Source organism: Eretmochelys imbricata, chromosome 3, assembly GCF_965152235.1.
Source record: "Eretmochelys imbricata isolate rEreImb1 chromosome 3, rEreImb1.hap1, whole genome shotgun sequence".
Classification (NCBI taxonomy): Eukaryota; Metazoa; Chordata; order Testudines; family Cheloniidae; genus Eretmochelys; species Eretmochelys imbricata.
This window is the reverse complement of record NC_135574.1, coordinates 129,659,089-129,677,128: the sequence shown is the minus strand read 5'-3', so window position 1 is coordinate 129,677,128 and position 18,040 is coordinate 129,659,089. Positions and strand designations below refer to the sequence as shown.

Genomic DNA, 18,040 nt, shown 5'->3' with positions numbered 1-18,040 from the left:
GGAGGGGGTCACCTTTAATAGTTTGTTTTAAAAGCTGTCAGCCACACATTCTTCCGGGCTCCGTAGTACCAGCATTCACTGCAACGCTTGCTGATGCCATCAGAAGGCCACTATAACTTTTGTATTGTTTATTGCAAGTGCAATATTGATATTTTGTCAGCTCGTGAGTGGCTACGTAACACAATCCCAGTAATTTTTACACAGTGTTCTTTGCACAGTATACCAGCGAGAGAGAGAATAGAAAGAACAGTACAAAGGTCTGGCTTTCACACAGGCAAATGAGGAAAACAAACTACAAAAGAAGAGCAAATTGACATTTTTAACAGCTAAGTCCATGGGAGCTGAGAGCCAGGGGTGGCTTTAGCATGAGCTTATGGGGTCATTTGCACACACAGAAATCACCCTGCACTAGCAGCTCCTGTCCTAGATCCCCGCTCTCGGTGTTGTGACCTATCACATAGGGTCTCAGCACCACTCAGGGTTGGAGGGTGGCTGGGCCAAATTTCATTGAGTGGTCTTGCAACCTGGCTTGCAGGGTTGCACCACCACTCAGGTTTGGCCCAGCCATCATGGCAGAGGAGTGGCTGGGCCAAATCTGAGTGGTTCTGTGATTCCATGCTCCAGGTCACAACACCCTGAGTATGGAGCTGGACCCACACCCACAGGACCAGAGCTGTCACTGTGATATGAGTGTGGGGCAGGCTTGCTCTTCAGCACCCACCCCTCCCTGGGCCTCTCCTCCTCTCCAGGCCAGGATTAGGGTTGCAGTGCTAGGGAGGAGAGTACTACTGCTAGCAGTTGCTACCCCCTCAGCAGTTTAGTATAGAGCACCCGTTGAACTGGGAGGCTACATCCACCCCTGCTGAAAGTGCTCAGCATCTTGCAGGAAGCACCCAGCACTTTGCAGAACTGAGCCCTAATAGTAAAATTCAGAACCATGCAGAAGGCCAGTCCAAGGCCTCCATGCCACTATACCCCACTAAAGCCCTGGGATTTAAGTGGTGCATAAACCTTGTACTAGTCTTCTGTACAAGGATGAAATTCACTCTAAATTAGGATTCTTGCTGACTAATTCTAGTGAAGGGAGAACGGAAAGATGCTGTGATGCTAGGCAAGAGAGGTAAGTTGGGTTTAGTGGCACAGACAGATAACATACATGATCCCTCCTCACAGAAGCATGGCTGAATGTTCCACTTTGCTTATTTTTATTATTGAAATATCAGCCCGGTCAATGGCACAGTAACATTTTCCTGGCCCAGTCAGTACAGACAATACCCTCATCCACAACCTCACCCTCACTTTTATAGTTTCCAAATGGATGAAGCCAACATCAGACTCCTGTAACCTAAAAATGACCTTTTTTTCTACCTGAACACAGTGATTCAGATAAGATTCAAATGAAATTTTTTTTCTTTAATAGTATTCTTACGTTTCTCCTGAAACTTTTTTTAAACAAAAAATGGGGTTTTTGACTACACAGAAAATGTTGTGAAATTTGCTTTCTGTGAGAAATTTCAATTTTTCATTGAAAAACAAAATAACCCCATACAGAAATATTTCAGTTTGGATAGGGTACCACAGTGCCTCATGGGTGTTGAAGTTGGGTTGTTTCATGTCTCCAGTCTTCTCTATGGGCTGAGCTCCCTGGCCACACTACAAGTCCCATGATGCATAATGGCATGAGACACCCAATCCCAGGCAGCACTTCCCCTCTGTAAGGGGGGGAGACTGTTATGCATCATGGGAGATGTAGTCTGGCAGGGAGTCTGGCTTATTGAGGAGAATGGAAGTCTGTGGTACCTGAACTGCAATTTCCATGAGGCACTGTGGCAGCATTTTCTAAATCAAAATTTTATTTTTTGGCCTAAATATTTTGGTATCAGCTGAATTTTTTTCAGTTTTCAGATAAAATTTTTGGTACAGAATTTTTGGTGAAAAATTGAAATTTTCCGTGGGGAAAACACATTTTCTGACCAGCTGTATCTCCAAGTAACTTTGGCTGCTTTGCAGGATGAGGGAGATTAAAAGCGAGGTGAGGGAAGTGATGGCTCATCATATTGCTGACAACAGAGTCTGATGGGTAAGGACAGAATTACACTAATCTGTACTCAGTTCCCATTACAGTGCCACCAGTCCCGTTACTGCAGCTGGAGAAGTGTTGTACCCGAAACAACAGTGTGACATTGGCCTGGAGGATGCCACCCTTTACCCACAATCCAGTGGAAGGGTATATCTTGGAACTTGATGATGGAGATGGTGGCCAATTCCGAGTGAGGACTTCATTCAGTATTTATTTGGGTTCTCTCTGGGCTTGTGAGGGTGGAAGGTGGGATTTCAGGGCACTACTGCAGTACACAGCTGGATGATAGCCCCTTGCAGGATATAGTCAACTGGAGTGGAATAGAGACGCCCCAAGGTTGCTCTAATGTGTGCTGGGGTTGAAGCCATTGTATAAATGGCCCAGGAATTGGGGAGGTTCCTTTGCAGATTTCACTGTCAGCTGCACCCAGCAAACAATGACCCAGATCAAGAAATGCAGTCATGGAACAATTCTATTATGCCCGGTTTTCTGGGTAAATTTTGGCCTTTATCTGAGGTTCTCAAAATCCTTTCTATGGTCATGGAAGAGGGTGAGTGGCTGAAGCTCAACTCGGACAAGACTGAAGTGGTGATGGTGGGCTGGGGGAAGCAGCAGTAGATGGCAGAGGTTATGTGAGTCCCTTTGAAGGAGTATGTCTGCCATTAGTTACAAATTTTTGCAGTGTAGAGGTGATCTAAAACCCCTCCTTCTGCTTGACAGTCATAGGAGTGACCCGACCAGCTTTTTATCATCTGGATCTGGTTTGGAGGCTGAAGTGTTTCCTCTCAGGTGTGGACTGTGCCACCATTATCTAGGCTTTTGTTATCTCAAGATTAGACAGTTGCAATGTGCTCAATGGGCTGCACCTTAAAACCATTCAGTGACTTAATGCTTGTGCAGAACACATCAAATCGCTTACTGAGCAGGTCATCATGCTGGGAGCGCATGACACCGGTGCTCTGGGATCTGCACTGACTGGCCATTGGTCACTGGGTGGAGTTTAGGTGATGGCTCTGACCTGAGACTGGCCTACCTGAGGGATATTCTCTTTCCCTGTGCCGTACTGCCACAGTTGTGGCCAGCAAGGGTAGGAACCCGCTGATTATGAAATAGAGAGAGTGGCTGGCAGGGTGGTTCTCTGTGCAGGCTGCAGGACTTTGGGAACTTGCTCCCCCACCTCCTTGATCTGAAATATCCCAAAATAGGTGGCCTTCTGGGCATGCTGTAAAAGCCATCTGTTTGCTAGGGTTTTGGAGAGGGCTGAGGGTGTGCTTCCACAACAAAGAAAGGGTGGAAGGAAGGTGTATGGCTGAGTGCCTGTTGGAGGTGTATGGCTGAGTGCCTGTTGAAATGATTACTTTAAGAACAGCCATACTGGGTCAGACCAAAAGTCCATCTAGCCCAGTATCCAGTCTTCTGACTGTGGCCAATACCAGGTGCCCCAGAGGGAATGAACAGAACAGGTAATCAGCAAGTGATCCATCCCCTGTCACCCATTCCCAACTTCTGGCGAACAGAGGCTAAGGACACCATCCCTGCCCATCCTGGCTAATAGCCATTGATGGACCTATTCTCCATGAACTTACCTAGTTCTTTTTTTAACTTATCTAATACTTTAATGATTCTTGGAGTTTATTGTAGTAGTAATGATATGTTAGGGCTCCTAGAGTCTTTGATAGGCATGTTTAAAATTAGCATTTAAATCTAAATAACTAAAAACAAATGTCATCCCCAGTATAAATAATTTATAAGATCTCAGGTCAGTACAGCCTTTACTTATACCCAAAGCAGGGACACATTCAGATCTATCTTTCTGATTGATTTTGTGAATCCCAAAATTTCAAAGTTGTGGATTTAGAATATAACAAGAAAGATCCCAATTTTTGACATGCCTCTAAAAGGATAATATTGCCTGCACTGCTGTGATATAAATATCATCTGCTTTAGCTGTTTTAAAACAAAGTGCCTACGTCTCAGGAAAGGCCATTCCAATAAAAATATGCCTACATTTTGTATGTGATATTTGATGTCTAAATCAATAATACCAACTGGATTTCCCCCAAAACTTTATCCGCATCTGGCCTGTGAATTTAACAAGAAGCTTTAGTTCATATCACTGCAAAGTGCCATACTCTGAATGAGCACAAACAGTCGGTGAACAATGGTGAAAACATACAAGAAAGCAAGAATTGTCCAAAAATCACAATCTAGCTCGCACAAAATGTATTTTATAATATGGGGCTAAATAAACCACTTCACAATAACCTTTGTGTCTCTGATCAAAAGACTGGAGGAGAAGTCAAGGCCTTAGACTTTTTATTGTGTTACTGAAAGCACAAGTAATCCCTTCTCTATTCAGCAGTGAACTTAAATGTATACTTAAGGCTCGCTGACTTCAGTGGGACTACTCAGGTTCTTAAGTGCTTTACAGAATTGGGGCACAAGTGCTGCGCTGAATCTGGGCCATAAGCTCTGTGTTAGGGCATTAGTACTATAAATCTAAGTAGTTCACAGTATCATAGACATTGGATGTGGAATGTTCCAGAAGTCATGTATTCCGTCGTCCTGCCAATGCAGGATTATTTCTAGAGCCCCGCGTTTTTTGCAAATATGAAATAACACGAAATAAAACAAAAAAGATAGTATAAAAAGTTATAAAAGGAAAAGTGGGATTGCCTGTCCCACAGGTCTGGGCCTGCCTCCCTGCTCCGGGCATTGCGACCTGGCCTACAGGGTTGCAGTGCTGCTCATGTTTGGCCCAGCCACCCCTCCATCATGATGATGGGGGTGCTGCTGGGTCAAGGCCGAGCAGTGCTGCGATCCCATAGGACAGGTCACAACACCTGGAGCCGGGTCCAGCCCTACGGGACAAGAACTACCACTGAGGGGTGAGTGTGGGGCAGGCTCATTCTCCATTACTGCCCCCTAAGCCGGACCCCATCCCACCCCAGGGCTTCCACTTTTCCTGGGGCTGGATGACATGAAATAATGCAAAATTTCCAAAAAATAAAACAAAAAATTAAAGAATTTCACCTATTGGAGATTATCTAATGCTTTATCTAGTCTCCAATTAAAAATGTGGTTTCTTCCTCATCCCTATAGACTCTTCCATTGCCTGACAGATCTCACTTATATTTTGCTTAGATTTTTCTCTTTCATAATTTCATGCCATTACTCCTAGCCATCCCCTTTGTGCCCAAATGACGACTCATCCTGCTTGGTGTTTGCACCAGTCAGATCCTTGCAGCCATTTATCACATTCCCTCCACCCTCTTAGTTGATGTATACCCAAATGATACATACAAAGTTCTTTTTATCTTCAGAAATAAGCCTCTTCAGACTCTGTATTCATGGTTTGGATCTAGGTTCCAAAACTACATTGCTGTATATTAACAGTACCCATAGGAGGATTGAGACAGCCCTCTTGAAATAACAAAACTATACATTTTAGACTCCCTTTTTTAATCTTTGTCTCACTCTTGCTGCCTTCACCTTTCTTTCTTGACTTCTCTTCTCCACGTTGAGCCTCACTGGACGTAAGTATCCCTACTATAATAATGTAAATTCTAAATTCCCCTAAACATTGAACAATATTTACTTGTAGCTTATGTTTGAAAGTCTGACTGTGAGACCCTGTGTTGGGAAGAAGGTGGTGAGCTATGTTCCTGTCTTTTTGAATGCTCAGGAAGTGTATGTTGGCAAGGAGACCCTATGCACAATTGATGGCCTTCATTTCAACAGTACCTACAATGCAAGAGTCAAAGCTTTTAATTCATCAGGAGTTGGCCCTTATAGCAAGACAGTTGTTTTACAGACATCTGACGGTGAGTTTGTTTTAGATCATTAAAAAATAAAGAGCCCCAGTTTCTAGCGGCCAGGTATTCACGTTCCATCACATCCACCAATATACTTGGCATTATGAGTTTTGATAACCTTCAGAAAGGGGCCCCAGGACTGAACGTGCCTATAGACTGAGCTTTGCTCTCAGCCCTCTATGCTGTGACTCCAGGTCAGGACTGATGTAGGTTAGTGGGGCAGGATGGGGATGCCCACACTCCTGCTGCTCCTTCTGTGGCTAAATAGAAGATATAAGATCCCCTTTAGCAGACCTTGGCTTTGATGAGTGTACATGTGATTTCCATGTGCATACTTTCCAGCAGTAGTATGTGTGTGCACATTTGTGGAGTCTAACGCTTGCACACAGCGTTAGGATCAGTTGGGTACATTCACAGGATTTAGTGCTGGGAAAGTACTTGTGCAGCTATGTTGTGCCCTCATTGAAAATCAAGCCTGCAGTCTCTGAGGTTGTCAATCCAGCACTTTCCCCTGCCCCAAATACTCAAAAATGATAAAAGAAAAATAAAATCCAGCTCTTTAGACTTTTGGCATGTTTTAGTTATTGGCAGCTCTTCAGGTTTCAAATGATACAAGTGCATTTGCCTGTCGAAGCTTTGGGTTTAATTAAAATGGTGTTTGCTCTAGAGTACGTAGTCATTTATACCACACACTGTGAATATCTATATGCCACTCCTTGTCTCCACCTCTCTCTCTGTGTCTTTGGTGTTTCAGTGTTTTCTTAACTACTGATACTAATTTCACAAGAGTGTTTGATAAGACCTGGGTGGTAATTCATGCTGTGTTTCCGTGTAATTACACTTGACATCCATATGGGCACCACAAGAAGTTCATCTTGATTAAAAATACTGTAAATTAATCCTGAAGCAAATACCATAATCGTGCTCCGTATTTATATAGTGTTTTCAAAATATGGCAGAATAAAATATTTAGGTGTAAAGAATTTTTTAAAATAAGCGAGTGAAACCCAGTTGTGATGAACTTGGACACACAATGAAACAGTAATTCCAGTAGACACAGGCCTGAACCAAATCCCATATCTGAACAGCCCCAGACTTTGCGGAAGTCCAGAGTCAAATTATTTTTCTCTCTTATTTGTGCAGCAGTAATTTGCTCAAGAATGTACCTGACCCAAGCAGAGATACTCTCTTCTCCAGGGAGCTTACATCCTGAAAGGCAGGCCCAGATAGGACAAAACACATTGCCTGGTTTACAGTTATATAGCACCTTTAATCCAAACAGATTGGAAAAATGCATTGCAAATTTTACTGATTATGTAAATGACATAAAGCATTCTTATTTTCTCCCCGACTTAAATGCAATCATCTCTGAGGTGAAACAGTGCATAGTGCTGTAGTCTAGCATAACAAGGAAAGAATATCTTCTCCACTTGAAAGTATGGTGGGAATTTAGGAGGGAAGAAACTTACTTAAAATAAAGCACAGTTAAATTTTATTGCATCCTTTCCTGCTATTAAGCTGCCTTTATTCTTCCTGCACAGTGGCCTGGTTTACCTTCGACCCCTCTTCAGCCCATCGGGACATAGTCCTATCGAATGACAACCAGACTGCCACTTGTAGTAGTTACGACGATCGTGTTGTTCTGGGCACGGCGGCCTTCTCCAAGGGTGTACATTACTGGGAACTACATGTGGATCGTTATGATAACCATCCAGATCCGGCTTTTGGAATTGCCAGAATTAATGTGATCAAGGACATGATGCTAGGAAAGGACGACAAGGCATGGGCCATGTATGTTGACAACAACCGCAGCTGGTTCATGCATTGCAATTCTCATACAAGTCGGTAAGCTCTGATCATGGACTTTTCTCGTGGCTTTATTTTTTCCCCCCCTTTAAGTACGACACAGTTTAAAGATTATGCATTCCTTTTCATTGAAGCAGTGGGAAAGGTGATTTCATTCCATTCCCTAGGATTCTTTGTGGTCCCAGGGCAGTATAGCAATTAGGCAAACACTAGCACCAATAACAATTTGTTCAAAATGAAGATATTTACTGTCAGTACTGAAAGCTGATTAAACCTAGTGATAGGCTACGCCCAGGGGTGATTTGAGGACAAGGACAGAGGAGGGAATGCCTTACACTGATGAAGAGTGACCAATCTGCCGTATTAAACAGAGGTATTGAATGGGATTCTTTGCAAAGCCTGTCAGTCTTCTTCAGCAGGAAGACTAGTGGTTGTAATGGAAGCTTGCTAGGACTGAAGGCACAAAGTGGAGAAAATTTGGGGGTCCTTATCTGGGAATTGGGCAGTTGGGGGCTGGAGACAGGCTAAGGCTGAAATACTTAACTCCCCTTCCTACCACTGTGGAGATCGGCATTTATGTATTCTGCACCCTGGTTTTATCAGGAAGATTTTCCCAGCATCAGCCAGCGTGTAACAGCCAATATCACAATACTGTAATTTCTGGAAATAATATGTGCCTTCAGAAATGGAGGCATGGCTGGGAAGAATGTTGTGTAGTTGGAATAGAGTTAGTAATCAAAAGTGTGAGCAACCAAATAATAATAATTAAAAGATTTACAATTGCAGTCAGTAGAGTTTTACATGAGGGTTGAATTTGGGTCTAGGAGTATCAGGTAACTCTCAGGAATGCTATGATGGTTCATGTAAGTGTTGTTAGGGTAAATTGCAGACACGACTGCTCAGTCATGGGTCACAAGAAATATTTCAAACCAAGTGGCATGATTAGGGTTCGCCATTCATGTCATGATGTTTGACTTGATTGAATCACTGGATAATGCTGTTTTTCGTAGAACCATAGAATTGAAGGACTGGAAGGGACCTCGAGAGGTCTTCTAGTCCAGTCCCCTGCATTCAAGGCAGGAGTAAGTATTATCGAGAATTTTATTTAGTTATAACATTTGTAAGACTAAGAAAAGTAATCATCTTCTTCTGCTTCTTCTGCTTATTTTGAGTCTTCTGATGATTTTTATTTGGTTGCCCACATCTTTGATTTCTAACTTTATATTCTAACTACACAGCCAGGACCTTCTTCTCTGAACTGACATATTATTCCCACAATATTACAACAGCATGTAGTGGAGTGAATTTGGGCCATTCTATCTATACCAGTGTTTCTCAACAAGTGGGTCATGACCCATATGGGGGTCATGAAAGTCAATCGGGGGGTGCCAAAAGGTGTCAATGGGATATAGGCGGCGCCTATGGCACTTTGTTGCTTTTGAAAAGCTTACCTAAGTATTATTAACCCTATTTTACAGGTATGGGAAATGGACACACAGAGAGATTATGTGACTTACCCAAGGTCACATAGCAGGTCTATGGCAGAACCAGGAATAGAATCTGGTTCGGTATCCTATTTTCTGGACCACACTGCCCCTCCTTACCCCACTATCTTGAATATTTGTTCCTTAAAACCAATAATGAAGAGAGTCTTGCAATGATCTTGAAAAGTCTTGTTTATAATGTTCCCTTTTTTTTAGATATTAAAGGGATATTTACCTCATAGTCACATTACCTTAAAGTTGGTTTCTATATCTCCTGTAGCACGTACTGTATATTATAATATGTATTTATGTTTTAAAATATACCACAGTTGCTGAAAATTTTTTAAAGCGAAGGCCACTGCCAGAACATGACCTAGCAAAACTGCTGCAAAGTTATCCAGCAAATCCTGTTCCCAAAACAGTGGATTAGGGCTGGCCAGAAAACAAGAGTTAGATTTTTATTTTTATTTTTCTGTGAAAATTTTTGAATTTTCAACATTTGGTTTTGTTACCCATTGGAATGAATACTAGACATTTAAAAAAAGAATTGGGGGTGAGAGGACCCCCACCTCCTCCAAGAATAGCCAGTGGCCCAGTGGTTAGGGTGCCCACCCGGGATGTGGAAGACGTAGATTCAATTCCTGAGACAAATCAGGTGAAGCAGGGACTTGAGCCTGGGTCTCTCACATCCCAGGTGTTCTATCCACGACCTGAGAAAGTTTTGTTGAAACAGATATGTTCCTGCAAAAAGTTTCAGTTTTGATGAATCATCATTTTCCAACAAAGTGATTTGTCAAAAAATTCTTGACCATTTCTTTTGTGAATATCGTCTGTATATTTACAAAAAGAAAAGGAGTACTTGTGGCACCTTAGAGACTAACAAATTTATTTGAGCATAAGCTTTCATGAGTTACAGCTCACTTCATCGGATGCATTCAGTGAAGTGAGCTGTAGCTCACGAAAGCTTATGCTCAAATAAATATGTTAGTCTCTAAGGTGCTACAAGTACTCCTTTTCTTTTTGTGAATACAGATTAACATGGCTGCTGCTCTGAAATCTGTATATTTGTCTCTGTTCTAATTTATAATGCAGCCATCACCATGTTATAGGCAGCATCACAAACGACATGCATGACAACAACAAAGAAGTATTTTTTAAAAAGCCATCTTGGCTTCTGGGCCATTATAGATTGGCAAAAGAATTTAAGGGCTGAGCCAAAGTGTACTGAAGTCAGTGGAAATTTTTCCATTGACTTCAGTGGGTTTTGGCTCAGGCCCTAAACCAACATAGAATAAAATAACAAAATGTGATAAATTATATGAAAAGATATTTGTCTCTGTCCCTTTAGTGCCTTTGGATTTAGGGCAGAAGTAATTTTAAGCAGTAAATAAATTAGTGGTCCATGAAATAGCTGATGCTTTCTGAAAAAATGCTGGCAAATAGTCTGTGTGACACTGTCCTAGAAACCTATTTAATGGATTCAAGCCTTGGAGTCAGATTTCAGAGTAACAGCCTTGGAGTGTTGTTACGGGCAAGCACTCTGTATTGCTTGGCCGCTCAAGAGCTTAGCAAAAGCTTTTTTTCCATGGACAGCAAACAGTAGACACATTTTGGCTTTCTGATCACTCTGCCTAAACGGGAGAACAAAACCGCTTCCATGGATGTTGAATTGCCAGCTGTTACAGGGATAGCTTAAAAAGGGACAGACTGATGGATTATTCACTAGAGTGACGCATAACTGTGGAGTGCACATTTTTTTAACGTACATGCGCTTTAATGGTATTAGTGCTAGGCATTATATTTTTAACCATGGCAACCAGTTAGGTCACTTGGTTAACCCACTAGTTTCAACAGTCTTTTAAAAACAGTAGAATCTGCTTAACTATCACTCCCCAGTGGAAATAGAAATATACCTCTGAGTGATCATATATTTAACAAATCTATTAAAGCCTATGAGGGTTGCAGATGCTATGGTAATGGGGGCCACTATAATTATAGATATCTAGAGACCAATTGTTTCAGCTTTCACAAATTTTATAGGAATGTGTGAGTCTGAAAATAAACATAGTCAAAAGTCCTAATCATGGAAATTGCTAAATTCCTTTTGCAAGTTGGCAGCACCCTCAGCTCTCATTGATTCAGCATCTTGCATAACTGGGCCCTAAAAAATTTTTTTAAAAAACATCAGAAGATGGCTGATTAATGTTAGTAGCCGTAGCAGCGCAGAGAATCAGTCTTTCATGAAGCAAAAGAAGTGCAGAAAAAGAGGCACAAAAAACTTAGGCTAGCAAGTATCAATTCCCATTTGTTAACTGCTGGGAATAGGTGCACAGACACACCAGGTGTGCAATGTGTCCCTTGTCTAGAGCCACTGGAGTTCATGGTAGTGGAGCTGTTCTCTGGCGAGGAATGTATACATTGCAATGTATATAAAATCCCAACCACTGCAACAAATCGCAAAGAAGAAGAAAAAAATCACTAAGAAGAGTTTGTGTCTGGAGCATCCTAAAAATGAATAATTAACCATCAGATGGGAAAAGCTGCACCTTGAGAACTTGGGACAGAAATCAGTAGGAGTCTCTTCATTGATTTCAATGGGCTTTTGTCAGGCTGTTGAAGAAGCAAAGTAGGAGTGAAAGGAATCAGCCTTGCCATTAGAAATCAGAAGGTATTCAAATTATTGTAGGGTAGGTTTATAAGACAAATATCAACTTAGTTGTTAAACCAATTTTTACATTAACTAAAAGGTGTTTTTAAAATGTTAGGACCTGTGTTACAGGAACTTTGAAACTTTTTGCCATTTTCTAATGATATAGCCAATTCTTTCAGACCTATTTTGCATCATCAATTTGGTCAATCCCCTGCTGGGAAATATTCTAAAGTGGCAGGCTCTATTGAGAGACAACAGCATTATTCATGGAGGGCCAGATTCCTCCATCTTTACTCACAAGCAGTAGTGCCTTCTGGGGTTTCTCATGGAGTAAGGTACTACTCAGTGGTCCTAAATCTGCAAACGCTCATACAGATACTTAACTTTACACGTGATGAAATAATCCAACAGGACCAGAGTCAATGTGAGTAAGGGTGGCGGAATTGGGTCTTATATGGAAATACTGAAAAATTGGTGGATATCTCTACAAAGAAAGATTCTTATCCAGTAAATATTTATTTAACTGCCTAAAGTATTATAACAAATTGCTGCTGTTTCCGTTTAAGTGGTCATGCAGATTGTTAAGACACTAAGTGGCTTCACATAAAATGTAACATGCATTATCTTATATATAATATTTAAAACAAGTATGAAGTTATAAAAAGGAATTACACTAGAATTATTAGCTGGTCTTCTCGAAAATTAGATCAACCCAGCTATGTCACTCAGGGATGTGAAAAAGCCACACCACTGAGCGATGTACTTAAGACGACCTAACCCCTGGTGTAGTTAAACTAGGTACCACCTCTTGGGGAAGTGGATTAACTATGCCGATGGGAGAACCTATGTAACTGTGTTTTGTATGTGGATGCTGCTTAACAAGAAATATTTTGGATGTGGCATGGTGATCTGATTAATGAAAAGGCATGGTAGTTCTGTGGTGTGTATTATTTAAGACCATAATTACATGAGTTCAAAGTCTGTTCAGCCAATTGGTTTCTAAGTTATATCCAAAGCATTCAATCAGAAAAAAACTAAATGTTAAAACTGCAAAATAAAGCACTTAGAAGTCAGGAAATGCCTTGGTAAAGTTTGTCCATGCAACTTTCACTTTCCCACCGTTCCCCATCATTAGAGTGACTGGGAAATTGGTCCCAAAAGCAGTGGACCACCAAGAGGTGTGTAGCTTTTGTGGGAACCATCAGAAACACAGGGCAATCTGCACTGAGACCCTTTGTCTTTGCAGTGGCTCCCTCTTTCCTGCAGCCCTCAGCCACGGTGTTAGAGAATCCCCTCTCTGCCTTTGCCCCGTAACACCCCTAGAGAAATTGTTCCAAATTACAGTGAGGAAGTGGTTAATGCTGACAGAATATTAGTAACTTACCTGCTCGAGACCCGTGGGTTTGGTGGGAGGATGATGCTGGAAAGTGGGTATACCTCCAACTCTGCCCCTTTCCATATGATAGATCTCAGGGAGGGGTTTCTGTTCCGGTATGGGCTGGGGGAACACTACTGCAGGGGCAGCAGTCCTCGGTTCCAGCCTGCAAGCAGGGCTTTGCTGGGCTCTCATACCCTCAGCCTGTGGAGGGGCAGGGACCTATGGCTCTGTGTCATTGTTTAGCACAAGGGTTCTTAGCCTTTTTCTTTCTGAGACCACCCCAGCATGCTATAAAAACACCACGGCCCACCAGTGCCCCAGCAACTGTTTTTCTGCATATAAAAGCCAGGACTAGCATTAGTGGGTAGCAAGCCGGGCAGCTGCCCAGGGCCCCACACTATAGGGGGCTCTGTGAAGCTAAGTTGCTCAGGCTTCAGCCCAAGGTAGAGGGGCACAGGGCCCTGGGCTTCAGCCCCATGCGGTGGGGCTTCAGCTTTCTGGCCTGGGCCCCAGCAAGTCTAATGCTGGCCCTTGTTGGCAGCCCCCCTGAAACCTGCTCGTGGCACCCCAGAGGACCCCAGACGCTTGGTTGAGAACCACTGGTTTACCACACAATTCATTAGCTTCAGAGAATTAACTAACTTCTTAGATAGGTAGGAGCATAATAATAATAATCAAAAAGGGTGAAGCTTAAATTTCTGCTTTTGGAGAGGATCAATGTTTCTGCTAAGTGACATTTTAAAAGATGAAAAAGTATATTTAAAAACTCAGCTGTATGCTGCAGCATGTAAAGCAGGACAAAATTTGTAATCAAATCAGGTACTAAGAGGGGAAAAAATAAAGTCCATCAGAAAAATATCTCTGTTATCTCAGTGTTGCCAGTTCTTGCCATTTTTATCATGAATCTTGTGATATTTGGGGTGTGTGTGTTTTTTTTTTTAAGCCCCAGATCCTGGATTCATGTAATTAGGTTATGAGAATCTCATCTTTCATTTTAAAAAAAATTAGGTTCCTAGCCCTTACAGTTATAGAGCAAATCTTGAAAACACAATCCCAAGTGACTATTACACTGGGAGGCAAAAAAAAGCATCCCATAGTTATTATCTTGTGGGGTTTTTTAAAACAGATCTCATGATTAGGTGGGGGACCCAACTCATAAGTTTTGAGTGGAATACTGGTATTGTCTAAAGAGATTTCATTGGGGAAAGAATCTGCCATATTCTCATTATCAGCCCAATAAAGGATACAATCCTATTTCCACTGAAGTCAGGAGGAAAACTCTTTTTGAGTTCATGGGGAGCTGGGCTGAGCCACGCAATGGTCTAATCATGTGGTTTTCAACCTGTGGTCTGAGAACTCCTGGGGGTCCACACACTGTGCTTAAGTGGGTCCATGAAAGGTTGTCATTGCCACAGAACCATGGTTTTCAACCTGTGGTCCGTGGACTGAGGATGGGCCACAGAATATATCTAAGATTTCCAAAGGGTTCTGCACCTCCAGTTGAAATTTTGTAGGGGTCCGCAAACGAAAAAAAGTTTTAAATCACTGGTCTAATCTAAAGAAAACCACCTTGTGCCACCTGGTGGACAAAACTAAAACAGGTTTCAGAGTAGCAGCCGTGTTAGTCTGTATTCACAAAAAGAAAAGGAGTACTTGTGGCACCTTAGAGACTAACATATTTATTTGAGCATAAGCTTTCATGAGCTACAGTTCCGATGAAGTGAGCTGTAGCTCATGAAAGCTTATGCTCAAATAAATTTGTTAGTCTCTAAGGTGCCACAAGTACTCCTTTTCTTTTTATGGGGAAATAGTTTTACTTTGTGTAATGACCCATCCACTCCCAGTCATAGGGCCTAATCACATCAGCCACAATATCAGAGGCTCGTTCACCTGCACATCTACCAATGTGATATATGTGATATATGCCACCATGTGCCAGCAATGCCCCTCTGCCATGTACATTGGTCAAACTGGACAGTCTCTACGTAAAAGAATAAATGGACACAAATCAGACGTCAAGAATTATAACATTCAAAAACCAGTTGGAGAACACTTCAGTCTCTCTGGTCACTCGATTACAGGCCTAAAAGTGGCAATAATTCAAAAAAACTTCAAAAACAGACTCCAACAAGAGACTGCTGAATTGGAATTAATTTGCAAACTGGATACAATTAACTTAGGCTTGAATAGAGACTGGGAGTGGATGGGTCATTACACAAAGTAAAACTTCCCCATGTTATTGCGCGCCCCCCCACCCCCCCCCATTCCTCAGACGTTCTTGTCAACTGCTGGAAACGGCCCACCTTAAGTGATCACTCTGGTTACAGTGTGTATGGTAACACCCATTGTTTCATGTTCCCTATGTATATAAATCTCCCCACTGTATTTTCCACTGAATGCATCCGATGAAGTGAGCTGTAGCTCACAAAAGCTTTGCTCAAATAAATTTGTTAGTCTCTAAGGTGCCACAAGTACTCCTTTTCTTAAAACTAAAACAGCCATTACCAATAATATCAATTCCCTGCTCCACATATTTGGCCTTAATCGTTTTTTTCTGGTTGGCATGCATGTTATTGTTGATCACTAGACATTCTGATGAATATTACATTAAAATTGTGTTTATACTGTGAATTGTGGGGGAGTTGTTTTCTCTTCTGCTGTAAATTTTAAAAAATATTATAAACACTGAATCCACGCACGTCAGGCTATAATTCCCTTGCACAATTCCAGTGACATTAAAAGCATCAGTGCCTAGGGCCAATCCACGTATCTAGTGGTTTTCTAGCTCAGTGCTCTTTCAAGTAGTACGGTATTGAGCTAGCCTAGTCCTTAAAGGACAAGTGCATGAATGTCAGATTATTCTTGCGTATAAGAGTTGGCTGAATCTGTCGTCATGGTAGGATTCTGATGCTACAGTAGCTCTCAACAGCTACTCCTGACACAACTGATTATCACCACCACCACCAAAACAACCCCCCCCCCCCCCCAATCTGGGGGCAGCCTAAGGTGTCTGCTATTTTTGGACATAATTTTTGCGTCCTTCCCTGCAATTAGAGCCATAGGCACCTACGGGGAAAAAAATAGTGGGTGCTCACCCGCCAGCAGCCCCGCTGATCAGCTCCTCCCACTTCTCCCCAGCGCCTCCGGCCCACCGGTGATCAGCTGTTCAGTGGCATGCAGGAGGCGCTGGGGGGGGATAGGGGGAGGAGCGAGGATGGGGCACACTCAGAGTCAGAGTGGGGGTGGGAAGAGGTAGGGTGCAGGTGGGCCCTTGGGGGAAGGAGTGGAGTGTGGGCACGGCCTGGGGTGGAGTGGGTGTCCAGCACCCCTGGAGAAATCAGAAACTCAGCACCTCTGACTAGAGCAGAGTAGATCCCAATTGCTAGCTGTGATAACCAAATTAAAATAGAATGAATGTTGTGTATTTGGTTCAGGCAGAAGGGATTTCATCAGTCATAAGCGACTGTCTGTTCTTACAGTCTATCTTATAAAGAGTTTAATGTGCCGCCCTATCTGAGACCTCAAATGCACATTAACATTTAGGCTAGTTCCTGCAGCCTTTACTTATGTGAACAATCCTGTGAATTTCAATGAAGCTGATGGAAAGCTCTTAGGATCAGTTCTTTATTAATATTAACATATTCCCTCCAGAATGTGAGGTATGAAGAGTACTGGTTTCAAACCATAACTTTTCCGTCCCCAATGTCTTTGCTCTATCGTGTTAATTGAACTCCCCCTTTCTCTGTCAAGCCCTTTCAGCTTTTACAGCTGTGCCAAAATGTACCCACTGGGTGGATATGACCTTATGGGGCCTCATTTCTCAAGGCTGCCTGCATTTAGTGGAAAATGGGAACTACACATGGAGAAAAGGCCTTTAGCAGATGTCCTCCAACTAATACTGATTTTACCATGCTGCTCCACTTTCCTTTCACTTTAGTAAGACTGGCTGAAATAGAGAGAGGCTGGAATGTAACAATCTGCCTCCTCTAAGATGGACAATATGGTCACTTTGTTTCTTAGGACAGAAGGGGGTGTTTCTAAAGGTGCCACTGTGGGCGTTCTCCTGGACCTAAACAAGCACAGCCTGGCCTTTTACATAAATGGGCAGCAGCAAGGACCTCCAGCATTTGAAAATGTGGAGGGTGTCTTCATGCCTGCATTAAGCCTCAACCGAAATGTACAGGTAAATCCTTTTCAGTTCCGTCTAACTCGTTCTGCATGTCAACCAAAGGAGAAATTCTACTGCCTGTCAAAAGTTATTGCATGATTGCCAGAGAGAAGAGATTGAGATGCAGTTCTTAGGTGTAAATATGGATTTTTTTCCCCCCACTTTGTCTAGTTTTGTTTGCTGACTGTATCTGGGCTAGTACCACTTTTTAAAAGAGAATAGTTGGATTTAACCTTTTTGTGTCACATCCCAGATATAGGGAAAAGATGCTTTAGAAATAATAAATAGGTACATGCGCACACACGCACACACACACACAACCCCAGGATTGCTTTGTTGCTGCTCCACCATCCAGGAAGCAGCAATGTTCTAAGGCCAGCCTCTAGTAAAAGTATTGATATCTAAATACTCTTAGATCTCTTATGTTTGGAGATAATTAACTGCTGAGTAAGTACAATTTCAGCAGCATGGTGGTAAATAAAGCTAAGAAAATGTAGGTCAAAGAATGTCTAGTTCGAAAGAGAAGACCCAGTAAGCAATTCATTCACACTCTTTAATTCATGACATTTGGAAACACTTATATATTCTCTGGGATTAATGGTGTAAATGTAATTTATGATAACCCAAGTTAAGGCTCCTTTGTACTGCAAGAATGGGGC

The 18,040-nt window shown here is 42.3% G+C and overlaps 1 protein-coding gene across 2 annotated transcripts in view; it reads left to right on the top strand.

Moving 5' to 3' along the window:
- The window catches only part of TRIM67 (tripartite motif containing 67), a 53,354-nt gene that overhangs the window by 32,556 nt on the left and 2,758 nt on the right, over nucleotides 1-18,040 (top strand). For both annotated transcript variants that reach the window (XM_077811826.1, XM_077811825.1), the window contains exons 6-9: nucleotides 2,125-2,270; nucleotides 5,766-5,904; nucleotides 7,437-7,740; nucleotides 17,234-17,396. In XM_077811826.1, the coding sequence (XP_077667952.1) occupies nucleotides 2,125-2,270; nucleotides 5,766-5,904; nucleotides 7,437-7,740; nucleotides 17,234-17,396 (752 nt within the window). The remainder of the gene's footprint in view (nucleotides 1-2,124; nucleotides 2,271-5,765; nucleotides 5,905-7,436; nucleotides 7,741-17,233; nucleotides 17,397-18,040) is intronic.